This window comes from Meleagris gallopavo, chromosome 16 (genome assembly GCF_000146605.3).
Source record: "Meleagris gallopavo isolate NT-WF06-2002-E0010 breed Aviagen turkey brand Nicholas breeding stock chromosome 16, Turkey_5.1, whole genome shotgun sequence".
Taxonomy (NCBI): domain Eukaryota; kingdom Metazoa; phylum Chordata; class Aves; order Galliformes; family Phasianidae; genus Meleagris; species Meleagris gallopavo.
In genome coordinates this window covers 10,166,421-10,177,585 of record NC_015026.2, presented here as the reverse complement: position 1 = coordinate 10,177,585, position 11,165 = coordinate 10,166,421, and the positions used below count along the sequence as shown (strand labels likewise).

At 38.1% G+C, this 11,165-nt stretch overlaps 1 protein-coding gene across 1 annotated transcript; it reads left to right on the top strand.

Annotated features, from left to right (window-relative positions):
• Window positions 1–18: 18 nt before the first annotated feature.
• On the top strand, window positions 19–11,127 carry LOC100550048 (IQ domain-containing protein E). The gene is made up of 13 exons (XM_010719634.3): window positions 19–1,221; window positions 1,879–1,921; window positions 3,131–3,271; window positions 3,574–3,705; window positions 4,668–4,738; window positions 5,534–5,647; window positions 6,046–6,096; window positions 6,602–6,672; window positions 6,898–6,970; window positions 7,379–7,428; window positions 9,925–10,082; window positions 10,567–10,622; window positions 10,915–11,127. The coding sequence occupies exons 1-13, from the start codon at window positions 1,219–1,221 to the stop codon at window positions 11,125–11,127; spliced, it is 1,176 nt and encodes a 391-aa protein (XP_010717936.2). The 5' UTR covers window positions 19–1,218.
• Window positions 11,128–11,165: the final 38 nt, after the last annotated feature.

Sequence of the window (11,165 nt, the reverse complement as noted above, 5' to 3'; positions counted from 1 at the left end):
GGAGAGCAGCCTGGGCGCGGGGCCCTCAGAATCGTCAGGCCGATGAGGTGTCGGTTGCGGTTGTTAGAGAAGGAGCGAGGCCTCGGTCCGTAGCGTGGGGGATGTAGCGCTCCTTTCTGTCCCTCCCCGGCAGTTCGATGGAGGCTTTGAGGCCCTTCGCTGAGAGCTGTTCTCTTGTTATTTTGGACTGTGAACGTTTGCAGGGACTGGAGTGCTTTTCTTGTGGCACCTTCCTGCCCGGGTGAACGCTGTGCGAGGGCCGAGTGCCTTCCTCAGCATGGTTCCCCGTGCGACAGGCGCAGGTGTGCAGGGAGATGGCACGGAGTGACAAAAAGGTCTTAAAAATAACAGAAATAACATCTCGCTGTGCTGTGGGGAACCTTGCCTCGGGAAATTAAAAGCTAACCGGCATAGTGTGTGAGAGGCACGCGTGCCTGCTCTCAGCCAGCACAAAAAGCTGCTTTATATGTGCTGCTGTTGTCAGCCTCATCTCTTTTCCGTCAGCTGGGAGTCTAAAAGATATTTCGTCCCCTCCTTGCCTTTCACAGCGAGATAGATCAGCATCTTTCCAAAGAATGGGGCTGCAGCTGGAAGCACCACGGAGTTGGCAGCAAGTGAAAACGTTCTTCTGTGAGGGCAGAGTATGTTTGTGTGATCTGCAAGGGAAGTGGAAATTTTCCTTCTGCTGTGGATGTGCTCACGTTCGAGAAGCAGAAGGTTCTGTCAGCTTAGCGTGAGGAAAAATCAAACACTTTTTGACTCGGTAGTTTGTCCTTTTTTCTCAGCCCCGTTGCTTCTTCGGTCTATTAAACGTTCCCATAGCATAGCAAGGATGGGAACAAATAAGGGAGGAAAGGGACAAAAGGATGAGCTGCTGCTTGACCAGGTGTGACTGGGGAGAGGCTCGTGCAGAGCCTGCACCTTGGAAATGGGACACCTGAAGGCTGTGTGATGGTGCACTCCAAAGTGCCTAATCTCTGTGGTTCTTGTTTGAAGTGACATGCACTGTTAGCACACAGAACGCAGATCATGCTGTGTTTGTGAAAGTGATGACTTGTTTCCCATGGAATTTGTTGTATTCGAGCTCTGTTATTAGTAACAAATTATTCTGGATATGTATTAAAAGCAATTACTTGGAGAGTAGCAAATGTCGAGTTTGTGTTTATTTCCCAGGGAGATGACAGCTTGTCTGTGATAACCTGTGAATCAGATGCAGAAATGGTGAGTTGTATTAATGGCATGCTGCAGATAAATGCCTTAAAAATGCCTGTCAGAATGTTCTTGCACACACTACACCCATGTGATGGCTCCTGATCAATAAGACATCCTTCAGAGAGGAGAGCTTACAATCTTACTGCAGTGTAGTTTGATATGAAAATCTCTTCTAATTCCAGATGTAGTTCAGCCTTCTAAATTCTCTGGGATTTGCAAATGGTATTTGCTTCATTTTGCTTTTTATCAAGCTGAGGGCCTAAGTAGTTATTTTACTGTGTTTTAATGGAATTGAACAAGCCTTTCCTTTAGAGAAGTGGTCCTACTCTATTCTTGTACAGCCTCTGCTCTGTGATCATCTTGGGCTTGCTGTTGTATGTAATGCAGACCAGGAAGGTCTTAGTATTCTGAGCATGAATAGTCTACTTTACAGCACAAAGCTTCAGTAGGTACCGTCCTAATTTTTGTGACTGTTACTGTGGCCATATCTGCATGTATTTAATGCTTCTGGTTTTGTTTTATGCACAAAAGGTTTTGAGTTATTAGAACAAGTGCTCTTCACATAAAATGGAGATTGAAGCCAGTTTTGCAGTTATATGCTGGAGTGTTCAAAGAGAATGGTATTTTAAGTACACAATTTTCTTTTTTTTTTTTTTTTTCTTCCAGAAATTAAAGAAGAAAATTTTTCACAAGCCTCCAAAGTCACCAAGTAAGAGCTCAAAAATCTACTTCCATTGTACATAACAAGATAGATTTCTTTGTGGCACAGGAGGTAGATTTATTTGAAACAACATCTTTGTTCTCACTGGAATTGTTCATTGTGTGTGCAGAGCACCTCTGCTTGAGATTTGTATTCTGTAAGCAGTGAAGTTAGACTTTTATAAGCTAAATATTGAAGTTTATAGTTTAGTTACAGTTCTTGATTTTTCAGCAAAGAGAAAATTTTTTTTTCCATTTTAATAAGTGCTGATATTTGCTCTGTAGAAAGTCCCTGGAATTACCAGAGATAACCAGAGATACCTGCACATCCTACCATCTAACTGATATTTATGTTAGTAGATTAAGCACTTCCATTTCATTTTTTTTTCTCTGTCACCTTGGAAGTGCAATGTAGAATGTTCTCCATTAGTACTGGATCTGCAGGTGTGTTTGTAGCTTATTTTCTGGGGTTTGTGTTTCCTACCATGGTTTTCCATTTACCTTCCTTTTTATATTTATAGTGAATGCTTGAAAGAAAACATAATCGCAGGTGATTGTTGTTACTTTGTGTTGTTTATAATAAAAGAAATCACATAGCACTTCAAATTTTTGCTCTAGGGTGAGAAGGAGGCAAACCCTTCTGATAGGAGCATATCTACCTTCTTCATTTACCTGGAATCTCTAAATGAAGGAATTAAAACAGTTCCTTAATTTCAACCATGATTTTTAGTTTAATTGCTTCTTCCTTTACATCTCTTCTTAATTTGAAGACTAACTTGCTAGCCAATATAGCACACATCTAAACTCAGCTTCAAAACATTAGTAATTATCAGTATTTATACGTAACTACAGTACCTGAAGTAGTGATAGGAGAGGCTCTCCAGCAGTTGTGTCAGACCCAATTCTCTTTTTTGATTACTGCTAGAAAGTTGCCAGTGGTTTAATAGCTACAGAGCGACTTCTGTCGGTTTATCCATGAATGTTCCTCTCACTGAGGGACACTTCTGTATGTCAGATGTATGAACATAGGTACACAAGCGTCTTAAGAATGAGTCTCCAAGCTGTGCAGTAAGTATTTCTGCTTATGTTGAGTGATGCTATTGTTATTATGTTACCCTGCTTCTTTTCAGGTTTGTGGCTGGGAACCTGAAACACAAAACAGATTTTTTGTGATCTTGAGCTTTTTAAGGCAACTTCGAGATATTTTCTTTTGTTTTAGAGTCTCCGTACAGCTCTAGCACACAACTGTATCCTAAGAAAGCTGCAGTTTGGAGATCTCTGCAGGGAACAGGCAACGCACATTTTGAGAGTGCAGCTATGAAAAACCCAAAGCAGATGTGGCTGGGATCACTGAAACAAGGTATAGGTGTAGAAGTTTTATCTGCAACGTGGTTACAGTTCACTCCTGGGGACAGCTTAACACGTGAACTCTTAGACAAGAAATGTGTGTTTGGTTAGAGGGTACATGGGAAGTCATTTCCATAGTATTTATTCGGATGGTTGGAACTGAGTTTGAGTCATCTGATCTTGAGCATTGGAATTTATAGTAGGAATAATTAACAGCATCTGGAACTTTCAGTGTTGTATTTGTTCACAGTAAATCCACAGACGTAATTCACAGTTATCCCTGATTTCTGCATTTTGTTCCATTTTTGTTGGCAGGAATGAGCCATTCCCTGAAATCAGATGTTGACATGGGACATATGCAAGCTGGCATTTCTAGTAGCACTCCAGAGTATTTGAAGGAAGCTCTAGGAATGAAGAAGCCCAAACATTCCCGTTCTTCTACTAATGGTAAACTCTGTAACTGTATGGTAGATAAAAATTAGTGGTCTGGTTTTCTTACACTGTTTTTTAAGATCATAGCTTTAGTAAAACAAGACTCATTTCAATTTAACCTATGTTGCAATAGTGTGTCAAAATATAATCATTGAAATATTGAGATTTACAAATTGGTTGAGGCAGCTCCCAGATTTTTTGAGCAATGAATCACTATTAGCTTTCAAGAATTCCTGCAAATTGCCACGCATTTTCAGCTGAAAACATTGCAAATATAATATGGTTCAGTGGGCCAGCTGTAGACAATTTATTGAACTTTGTAAAGCACAATTTAAGAACCATTGATAGAAACCATCTGCTTGCCTGAAATTCTGTGTAATTGACTCCTTTTACTTCTCCTCTAGAAAGTGTTCTATCATGTGGTTGTGAAATTAAAATCAATTGGGTGTTATAAGAAAGGCAAAATTTGAAACTTTTGTCCTGTTCTTTTTCTTAAATGAGAACTGTGAAGTTAAAAAGTCCCAGTATGAAATTCCACTTCAAATGCCACCTATGCTGTTACTGCTAACACGTAGCTCGTGGTGACTCTAAAAGGCAATGAGTTTTCACCCATTAAGTATCAATAAAAAAACCATAATTTGGACATCTTTAGGTGTGTTCTGTAAATAATTGTTGGGAAAAGACTTCAGTCTTCTGTGAAGTGTGGTTTTCTTCAGATGTATGTTTTCATTTAGCACAATAGAGAAAAGAAATTTCAGGAGAAAGTTGCCATAAGATGTAGCAGAAGGTTCGTATGGTAACACCTCAATTTTGTTTCCATATATAAAATAAATTTCTTTGCTGATTTAGTTTTTGTTTTTTTTTTAATGCCTAGTTTCCCATTTGATGATGTTCTAAATTTTTCCCTTTAAGGTTTTCATTTAGAAGAAAATATTTCTTTCAGTTCTGCTTATTTTATGTACCTTTTTTTTTGGTAGGCTACATTCCTGGAACTCCTGACTACAAGGAAAAAGAAGATATGTATGATGAAATCATAGAACTGAAAAAGGTACTGTCCCTCTGATGCTTACAGAGTAAAAGCCATAGGGTCTCTATCTGTCTGTACATGTCCGGATAGAATTATGGGGTACAACTTAGATGTATCCACCCAACACTTCTGTATTTGGAATGCATGGTCTAAACTATCTATTTAAGGCAATTTCATTGTTCTTATGGTGTGATAGATACTTCTGAGTACTGGATGTAGAAGCCTTGAAGCATATCCAGTCCTGAACCTCAGCCACGGCCCTAGCTGGACACAGAAAAGGTTCATTGCATTGGTTTCTTTGCCTTTCAACCCAACCTCTCTTTTTTTGTTTTGTTTTGTTTTGTTTTGTTTTCCATGCTCAGCTGTTACTCGTCATGTTTTAAAAATGTGATGAGACCAGATGTCCCTGTTCATTGCAGGGGAGTTGGACTAGAATATCTTTAAAGGTCTCTTCCAACTCAAACGATTCTGTGATGGTTTGTCAGGTGAGTTTTGTGCAGTGTATGAAAGATAAGGACAAGTTGAACACTATGGATACGATTTAAAAAAAAAAAAAAAAAGTCTTGGCTGTTGTAGATCATTTGTGTAAGGTGGCCTTTCTGTTAAAAGTTTTATTTATCTTCATAAATAACTTTATCTTTGTCCTGTCATCTCCCTTACCTGTCAGCCCTGGTCTACTATGATGGTCTTTGTTTTGTTATTTATTGTGTGCTTTGTCCTGGCCATCATAATTGGAAATGTTCTGATGCCAGTAACAATTCATGTGAAAACTCAGTGTTTCTGAAATGAACTTTGGATTTTTCTCTCCTTTTTTAGACAATACAAGCTCAGAAAATTGAAGGAAATCGTATGAAAACTAAGCTTCGTCGACTAGAAGAAGAGAATAACAGAAAGGATAAACAGATTGAACAACTGTTGGATCCTTCCAGGGTGACTGTTTCTTTAGGGCAGGGGGTAAAAATTGACAGAACAGTGCTGATCAGAGTGATCCTTATTTTCTTATCTCACTTTGATTAGCAGTGAGTCTCTTCTGGAGCCATTTGGAACTGGCTCTTATCTAACACTGGGCAGCTCCCAGAAACTTCTCATAGTGTTCTGAACGCTTCTTCACCTCTGTAGCCCCATTGCACATCAACCAAATACAACTGTTTGTGCCTGTTGCTTTATGCCTTGGTAGTGGTGTGCTAATACAAAATAGTGAGCATAGGGACTTTAGAATTTAAACTGTTGGACTGTGAAAATTAGTACATTAGAAAGTTTTGTGGAAATTGCTAACAGAAGAAGAAGTAGCAAAGTTTGTCACTTGCTTTGTTTGTCTTCTGTTGCAGGGCTCTGAGCTGGCACGATCTTTGTCAGCAAAGAAGTCTGATAACGGATGGGTAATAGTTACTTTGCTACCTTTTGCTTTCATTTATACTTTCTTCCTCTTGTGGAGTTGAACCTCTACTGATTTAAAAAAAATAAAAAATAAAAAAAAAGATGATAAACATTTAGGGAATCGTGTAACAATTATTTTTGTAGTCAGGTAGATAACTGACAACAAGGATCTGGAATTAACCGTATTGCAGATAGCTTCCTTTGTCACTTCCTTGAATCTGTTAGCATCAGTGTTTCCCCTTTTACTTGCTGCTTTTAATTTAACAAGGTAATGGGTGTGGTTGTTTCTTTTTTTTCTTGTATTTTGTTCAAGATTGTGTGTGAAAATTATTAAGCTGGCTATGTTACCATAGATATAAATTAGGGTCACAGGATGGCAAACGATTTACTAAAGTATGTAGGAGAAAGTATGTCTGATTAAGGGCAATTTACAGAGAGGGCAGGATTATGGAGAAATTGAATTTATGTGTAGATATGGAATATTCCAGCTCTCTGTTCTTTCTGTAGGTGGTTAATGGATTAAAACAGAAGATTTTCAAGCTAGAACAACAGTGCAAGGAGAAAGACAACACTATCAAGTATGACTTTGGAGGGGTAGGGACTTGTATTGGATAAGATAATAAAGGGGATTGGAAATCCATGTTATTTTTTCACCCATATTCTTCTGTGTTTTTTTAACACAGATTAATAAACTTCGAGAATGTCTTAGAAATTATAAACCACCCACCCAGAAACTGTAAATCAACAAGCATTGCAGTGTCTTTGCCAGTATTGCTGGATTAACTTCTGTACTCTGTTTTCAGCAAATTCCAGTCAGACATGAACACCACTGATTTGGAAGAAATGAAGATAGCTATGGAAACCTACTGTGAGGAGGTACATCTGACAAAGCTCTCAGCATGCATGCTGGAAAGGAAGTTAAGTTGTTGAGCTGAAATAGAAATTGAAGATTTTAGATTTCCTACAGCTTAGGTACACGTGTAGAGTAAAATTTTCATTGATATTCTTATAGCTCCAACTATATGTACCAAAAAAATTTTCTTCACTAAGTTGAGTGTGCTAGCCAAGAATGGGGAATAATGAAACTAATATACATCCATAAGTGTATTGTACATGTGAAAGCCAACACAATGATAGCCTGATTTTTCAGTGGTGGCATCATTGGATTTATGACTACCCAAAGGGTCTTCCTCTGATTTTCTTGTAATGAACAAATGTGTTGTATTAACTATGTCAGCTTACCTCAGCTAGCTTGTTAATGGAATCTATATTTCACACTTACAGGTTCATCGTCTGCAAATCCTCCTGGCAAAATCTGAGACTATGAAGAAAAAGTATGTTAACTCTTTTTGAGGCAAATATTTGTGTATGTGTATCTGATATATCACTTGTATACTTTTGATGGAAAACAACTAAATTTGTCATTTTCTTTAGTCACTTTTTTCTTTCTCGTAGGTAGATCATTTAGTGGATGTGAAAAAAAATGCTAGAGATATTTAAAAAGCCCATAAAAGCTCTGAAAGTCTCTGCAAGTTTATTTCAGTTAAATACAATCCATTTTCCCTCATGATCACATTTGTTCTTTTGCTACTGACTCTTGAAACAAACTCCAAAGATGCTTAGTGTTTTACAGTTGAGTCAGTTCTGCACCTTTCTCTAGGGAGTGTGATGCAGAGAAGTTATTTGGGAGTAAACTTGATTTTCCCATGGCACAGAGATACAGATTCAAAGCTCAGGGTTGCTTTTGAGGGATATCTGTGAGTGGCACTAGTAAGATTATGTTAAAGAAGGTTGTACTAATGCTTGTCACTAGTGCACAGAGGTATATGGATGGTAATAAAGGGAAACATGCTGTGAGAAATGATCTCTAGAGGAAATAAAAGACAAAGCACAAAGCCAAAATACAAAGCTAGACCCAAGTAAGAGCATGTGTGCAAGTAAGTGTTGGTCAAGCTGAGAAGAGGGTAATAGTTTAGTGGGATAGGAAAACATGCTAGCACACCACATCAAAACTTTCTTGCCCTCCTAGCGTTGTTTGAAGGTCAGACAGCAATCTTAATTTTTGGGTGTCATCAGTCTTTGGACTGATGGAAACATGAGAGCTCTTTATGGGCTATGTGCACTAGTTGTGTTTCCCTAATTCCTACTGACTCCTGTGGATTAAAAACTGGAATTTGATTTGTCACTACTTTTAAAAAGTGTTCATCTCTTGGCTCAGACACACAGTGACGAGCTTCTCAAGGCTGTAACCATCACACTTAATTTAGTCAAAGGTGAAAATGAGTCATCAGGGCTCTTCCTTGTCCTCATTTATTTGTATCTTTGAAAAACAGTGGTCAGGGCTGTCTCTCTTGATTATTTGACTGTCAGTCTCTACTTGAGAGGCCGAGCTCTGAAGTAATAGGTGAAGTTGAAGGTCAAGACTGGCACACGGAAGGAGTGTTTCTTTCATGAGGGTTGCCTACATTATTTCTGGCTGAAATGAATAACATTTAACTCCTCTTTTTTCACTGTTAACTATGAGTATTTCTGTGTGAAGCTGTGGCTTCCAATTGTAACCACGAAATTAGACAAGCTTTCAAATCCTCAGAATGGTCAGCAAATGTTCCACTTTAGTTTTGATGAGCCTAAAACAATGACATTCAGTAATCGTTGTGATTTCTGTCACCTCAGAGTTTTGTTGATTTGGTGTTTCTGGTTTTTTTTCCTTCCTGTCTGAGACAGCTTTATAAATAGTCTTCCATGATATCTGGACAGCTTTGTTTGTTTTTCCTGATTTCAATTTCCAAAATGTAAATTAGGTTCAATTTTTCACTCTGATAGCATAATTGTGGACCATCTTCTCCTTTACCTACAATTATTTCAGTGAATAAGTGATTTAAGATTCCTTTACAGTGGAATTTGTCCAAAACTAGGTCCATCCTTTGATTTCAGAAGTAAGCTTGCAGTAACTTTCTCATTTAAGTATTAAATGCTTCATTTGAGTATTAAGTGCTTCATCTCACTAGAAATCTGTTTTGCTGACAAGCTTTACAACTTTGTACATCTGGAGGCTGTGATTTCTTCCTCCTTTTATTAGAAAAATTAGAAAGGCAGAATCACTGTAACACTTGAAGTATTTTTAATGCAGGACAGGCTTTCCTTATTCTAGTGCTTCTCATTTCCACCACATCAATGATAGTAGCATCCACCAAATCTGTTTCAAATATCTCATTGATTGAAATGTATCTTAAAGAAAGAAATTTCTCACAGGATTGGTGTCTTTCACATTAGAGCAGCATTCACGGTTATCTCAAAATACATTTATGTGTAGGATCTTTCTGTTTATAGCCTGTTCTTCCAATCTCAATCTGCTTATTGAGTGAAAGAGAGCAATTTGGAGCACACAGGTTATCTTTCTATGTTGAACAGTTTTTCAGAGTAGTCTCTGCATTGGTTGAAGTGGTTTTTCATCTGTGGTCCATAGGTTATTGGTAAGGCATTGTATGATTTGTTAAGAGGGGAGGTAGAAAGCTAAGTAAAACTCAGACAAGAACTCCTGCTTATGCACTGAGGAAACAAGAGTATAGGTAATCAATGAACTTTCAAAGTTTAACTTCTTATACGCTGATGTAAATTAAAATAATTGTGAAAGGTTGAGCAAGATGATCTTTATTCTGTTAGGAAAAAAATTCGAATTCTCTAATCAAAAATGCTGGGAAATGTTATCAGGGAGGAAGTGGAGACAATTAAGTTAGCCAGCTAGATAGTGAGGCTGTTTTATTTCTTCTGATGCTGCCTTTTTGTTCTCTGCTTTCAAGTTAACTTCCTGTTTTTGATCCTCTTTCAAGTGCAGAGGGCAGAGATACCCAAAAACGACTGAAGGCACTGAATGCTGCTGTCCTGAGGTTGTCCCGGAATATCAAGGAATTGCAGAATGAGAATCGGTGTCTGAAAGAAGATCTAGATCGCATATTGAGCTGTTCTCCTGCATCCAGTAAAACAAAAAGTAGGCACTGAAATGTGGGGCTTAGGTACATTTGGATTTAGGTACATTTGAAAGATGTTTGAGAGGGAGGGCAGGACCCCAGAGTGGCAGAATTAAGGGAGTTAAAACAAAAATGGAGATTTGGATTGGGCGAAGGTTATAACAAGGTGTTTGTTAGAGGAGTCTGTCTCTAAATAGCAGGGATGCTGCTCCAGGATGACCTGGGTTTTCTTTATTATTATCCCTGAGAATTCAGGACTGCAAAACACTTAAAGATTAAAATTTGCTGGCAGATTTTTTTCAGTTGCTGAAAATGGATAAATACCAATGGGTTATATTGATTTCTGAGCTAACTGAAGTCACATCCATCAATGTCATTTTCATCTTTTGATTGCTGCCTCTTTAAAGCTGAAGCTCAGTGATCTTAAAGTGATCCTTTTGTATGGGCAGAAAAATATTAATTCATTAATGCAGTTTCCTGCTAAAGTTTTGTTATTGCATTTAGATTATAGTGAATGGAGCAGGCAGAGCCTTATGAAGCGGATTTTGGAACTAGAAAAGGTGAGTGTTAATATTCATGTGGCCATCTTAACTGTCTCTAAACAGAAAATGTAGAAACACTGGCTTGTGCTTGTGGCAGTGTGTATTCTGTCTCACACATGTGAACTGATATCTATTCCATGTCCCTTCCTTCCCTTTTCTTCTTTTCTTGTCTCAGAATTATTACATGTAGGTGCATATTTTAGAAACAGTTTTCACTTCATCTTTTCTCTTGGCCTAAGTGAAAAATTTTTATGCTGAATTTAATTTTCTTCTCTTTGTGTTTTCTTCTATGTAAATTTATTTTGCTCAGAAAGTAGGTGACATGGAGAGCACCAGAGTATTGTCAGCAGATAGTGAGTCAACACAGTTACTTGGTGTGTCATCTTCGTCTTCTACAGACCCAAATCATCCAGCCTCTCAACAGGTAGATCATGTTGAGGAGTGCCATCGTCTCCGAGGGCTAGTAAAGAAACTGAAGAGTGATAGGAGTGCTCTTCAAAGTCTTCTACTTAGTAAAGAGTAAGTGCAGTAGTTGTTTTTGGTTTTGTTTTCTTTTTTTTT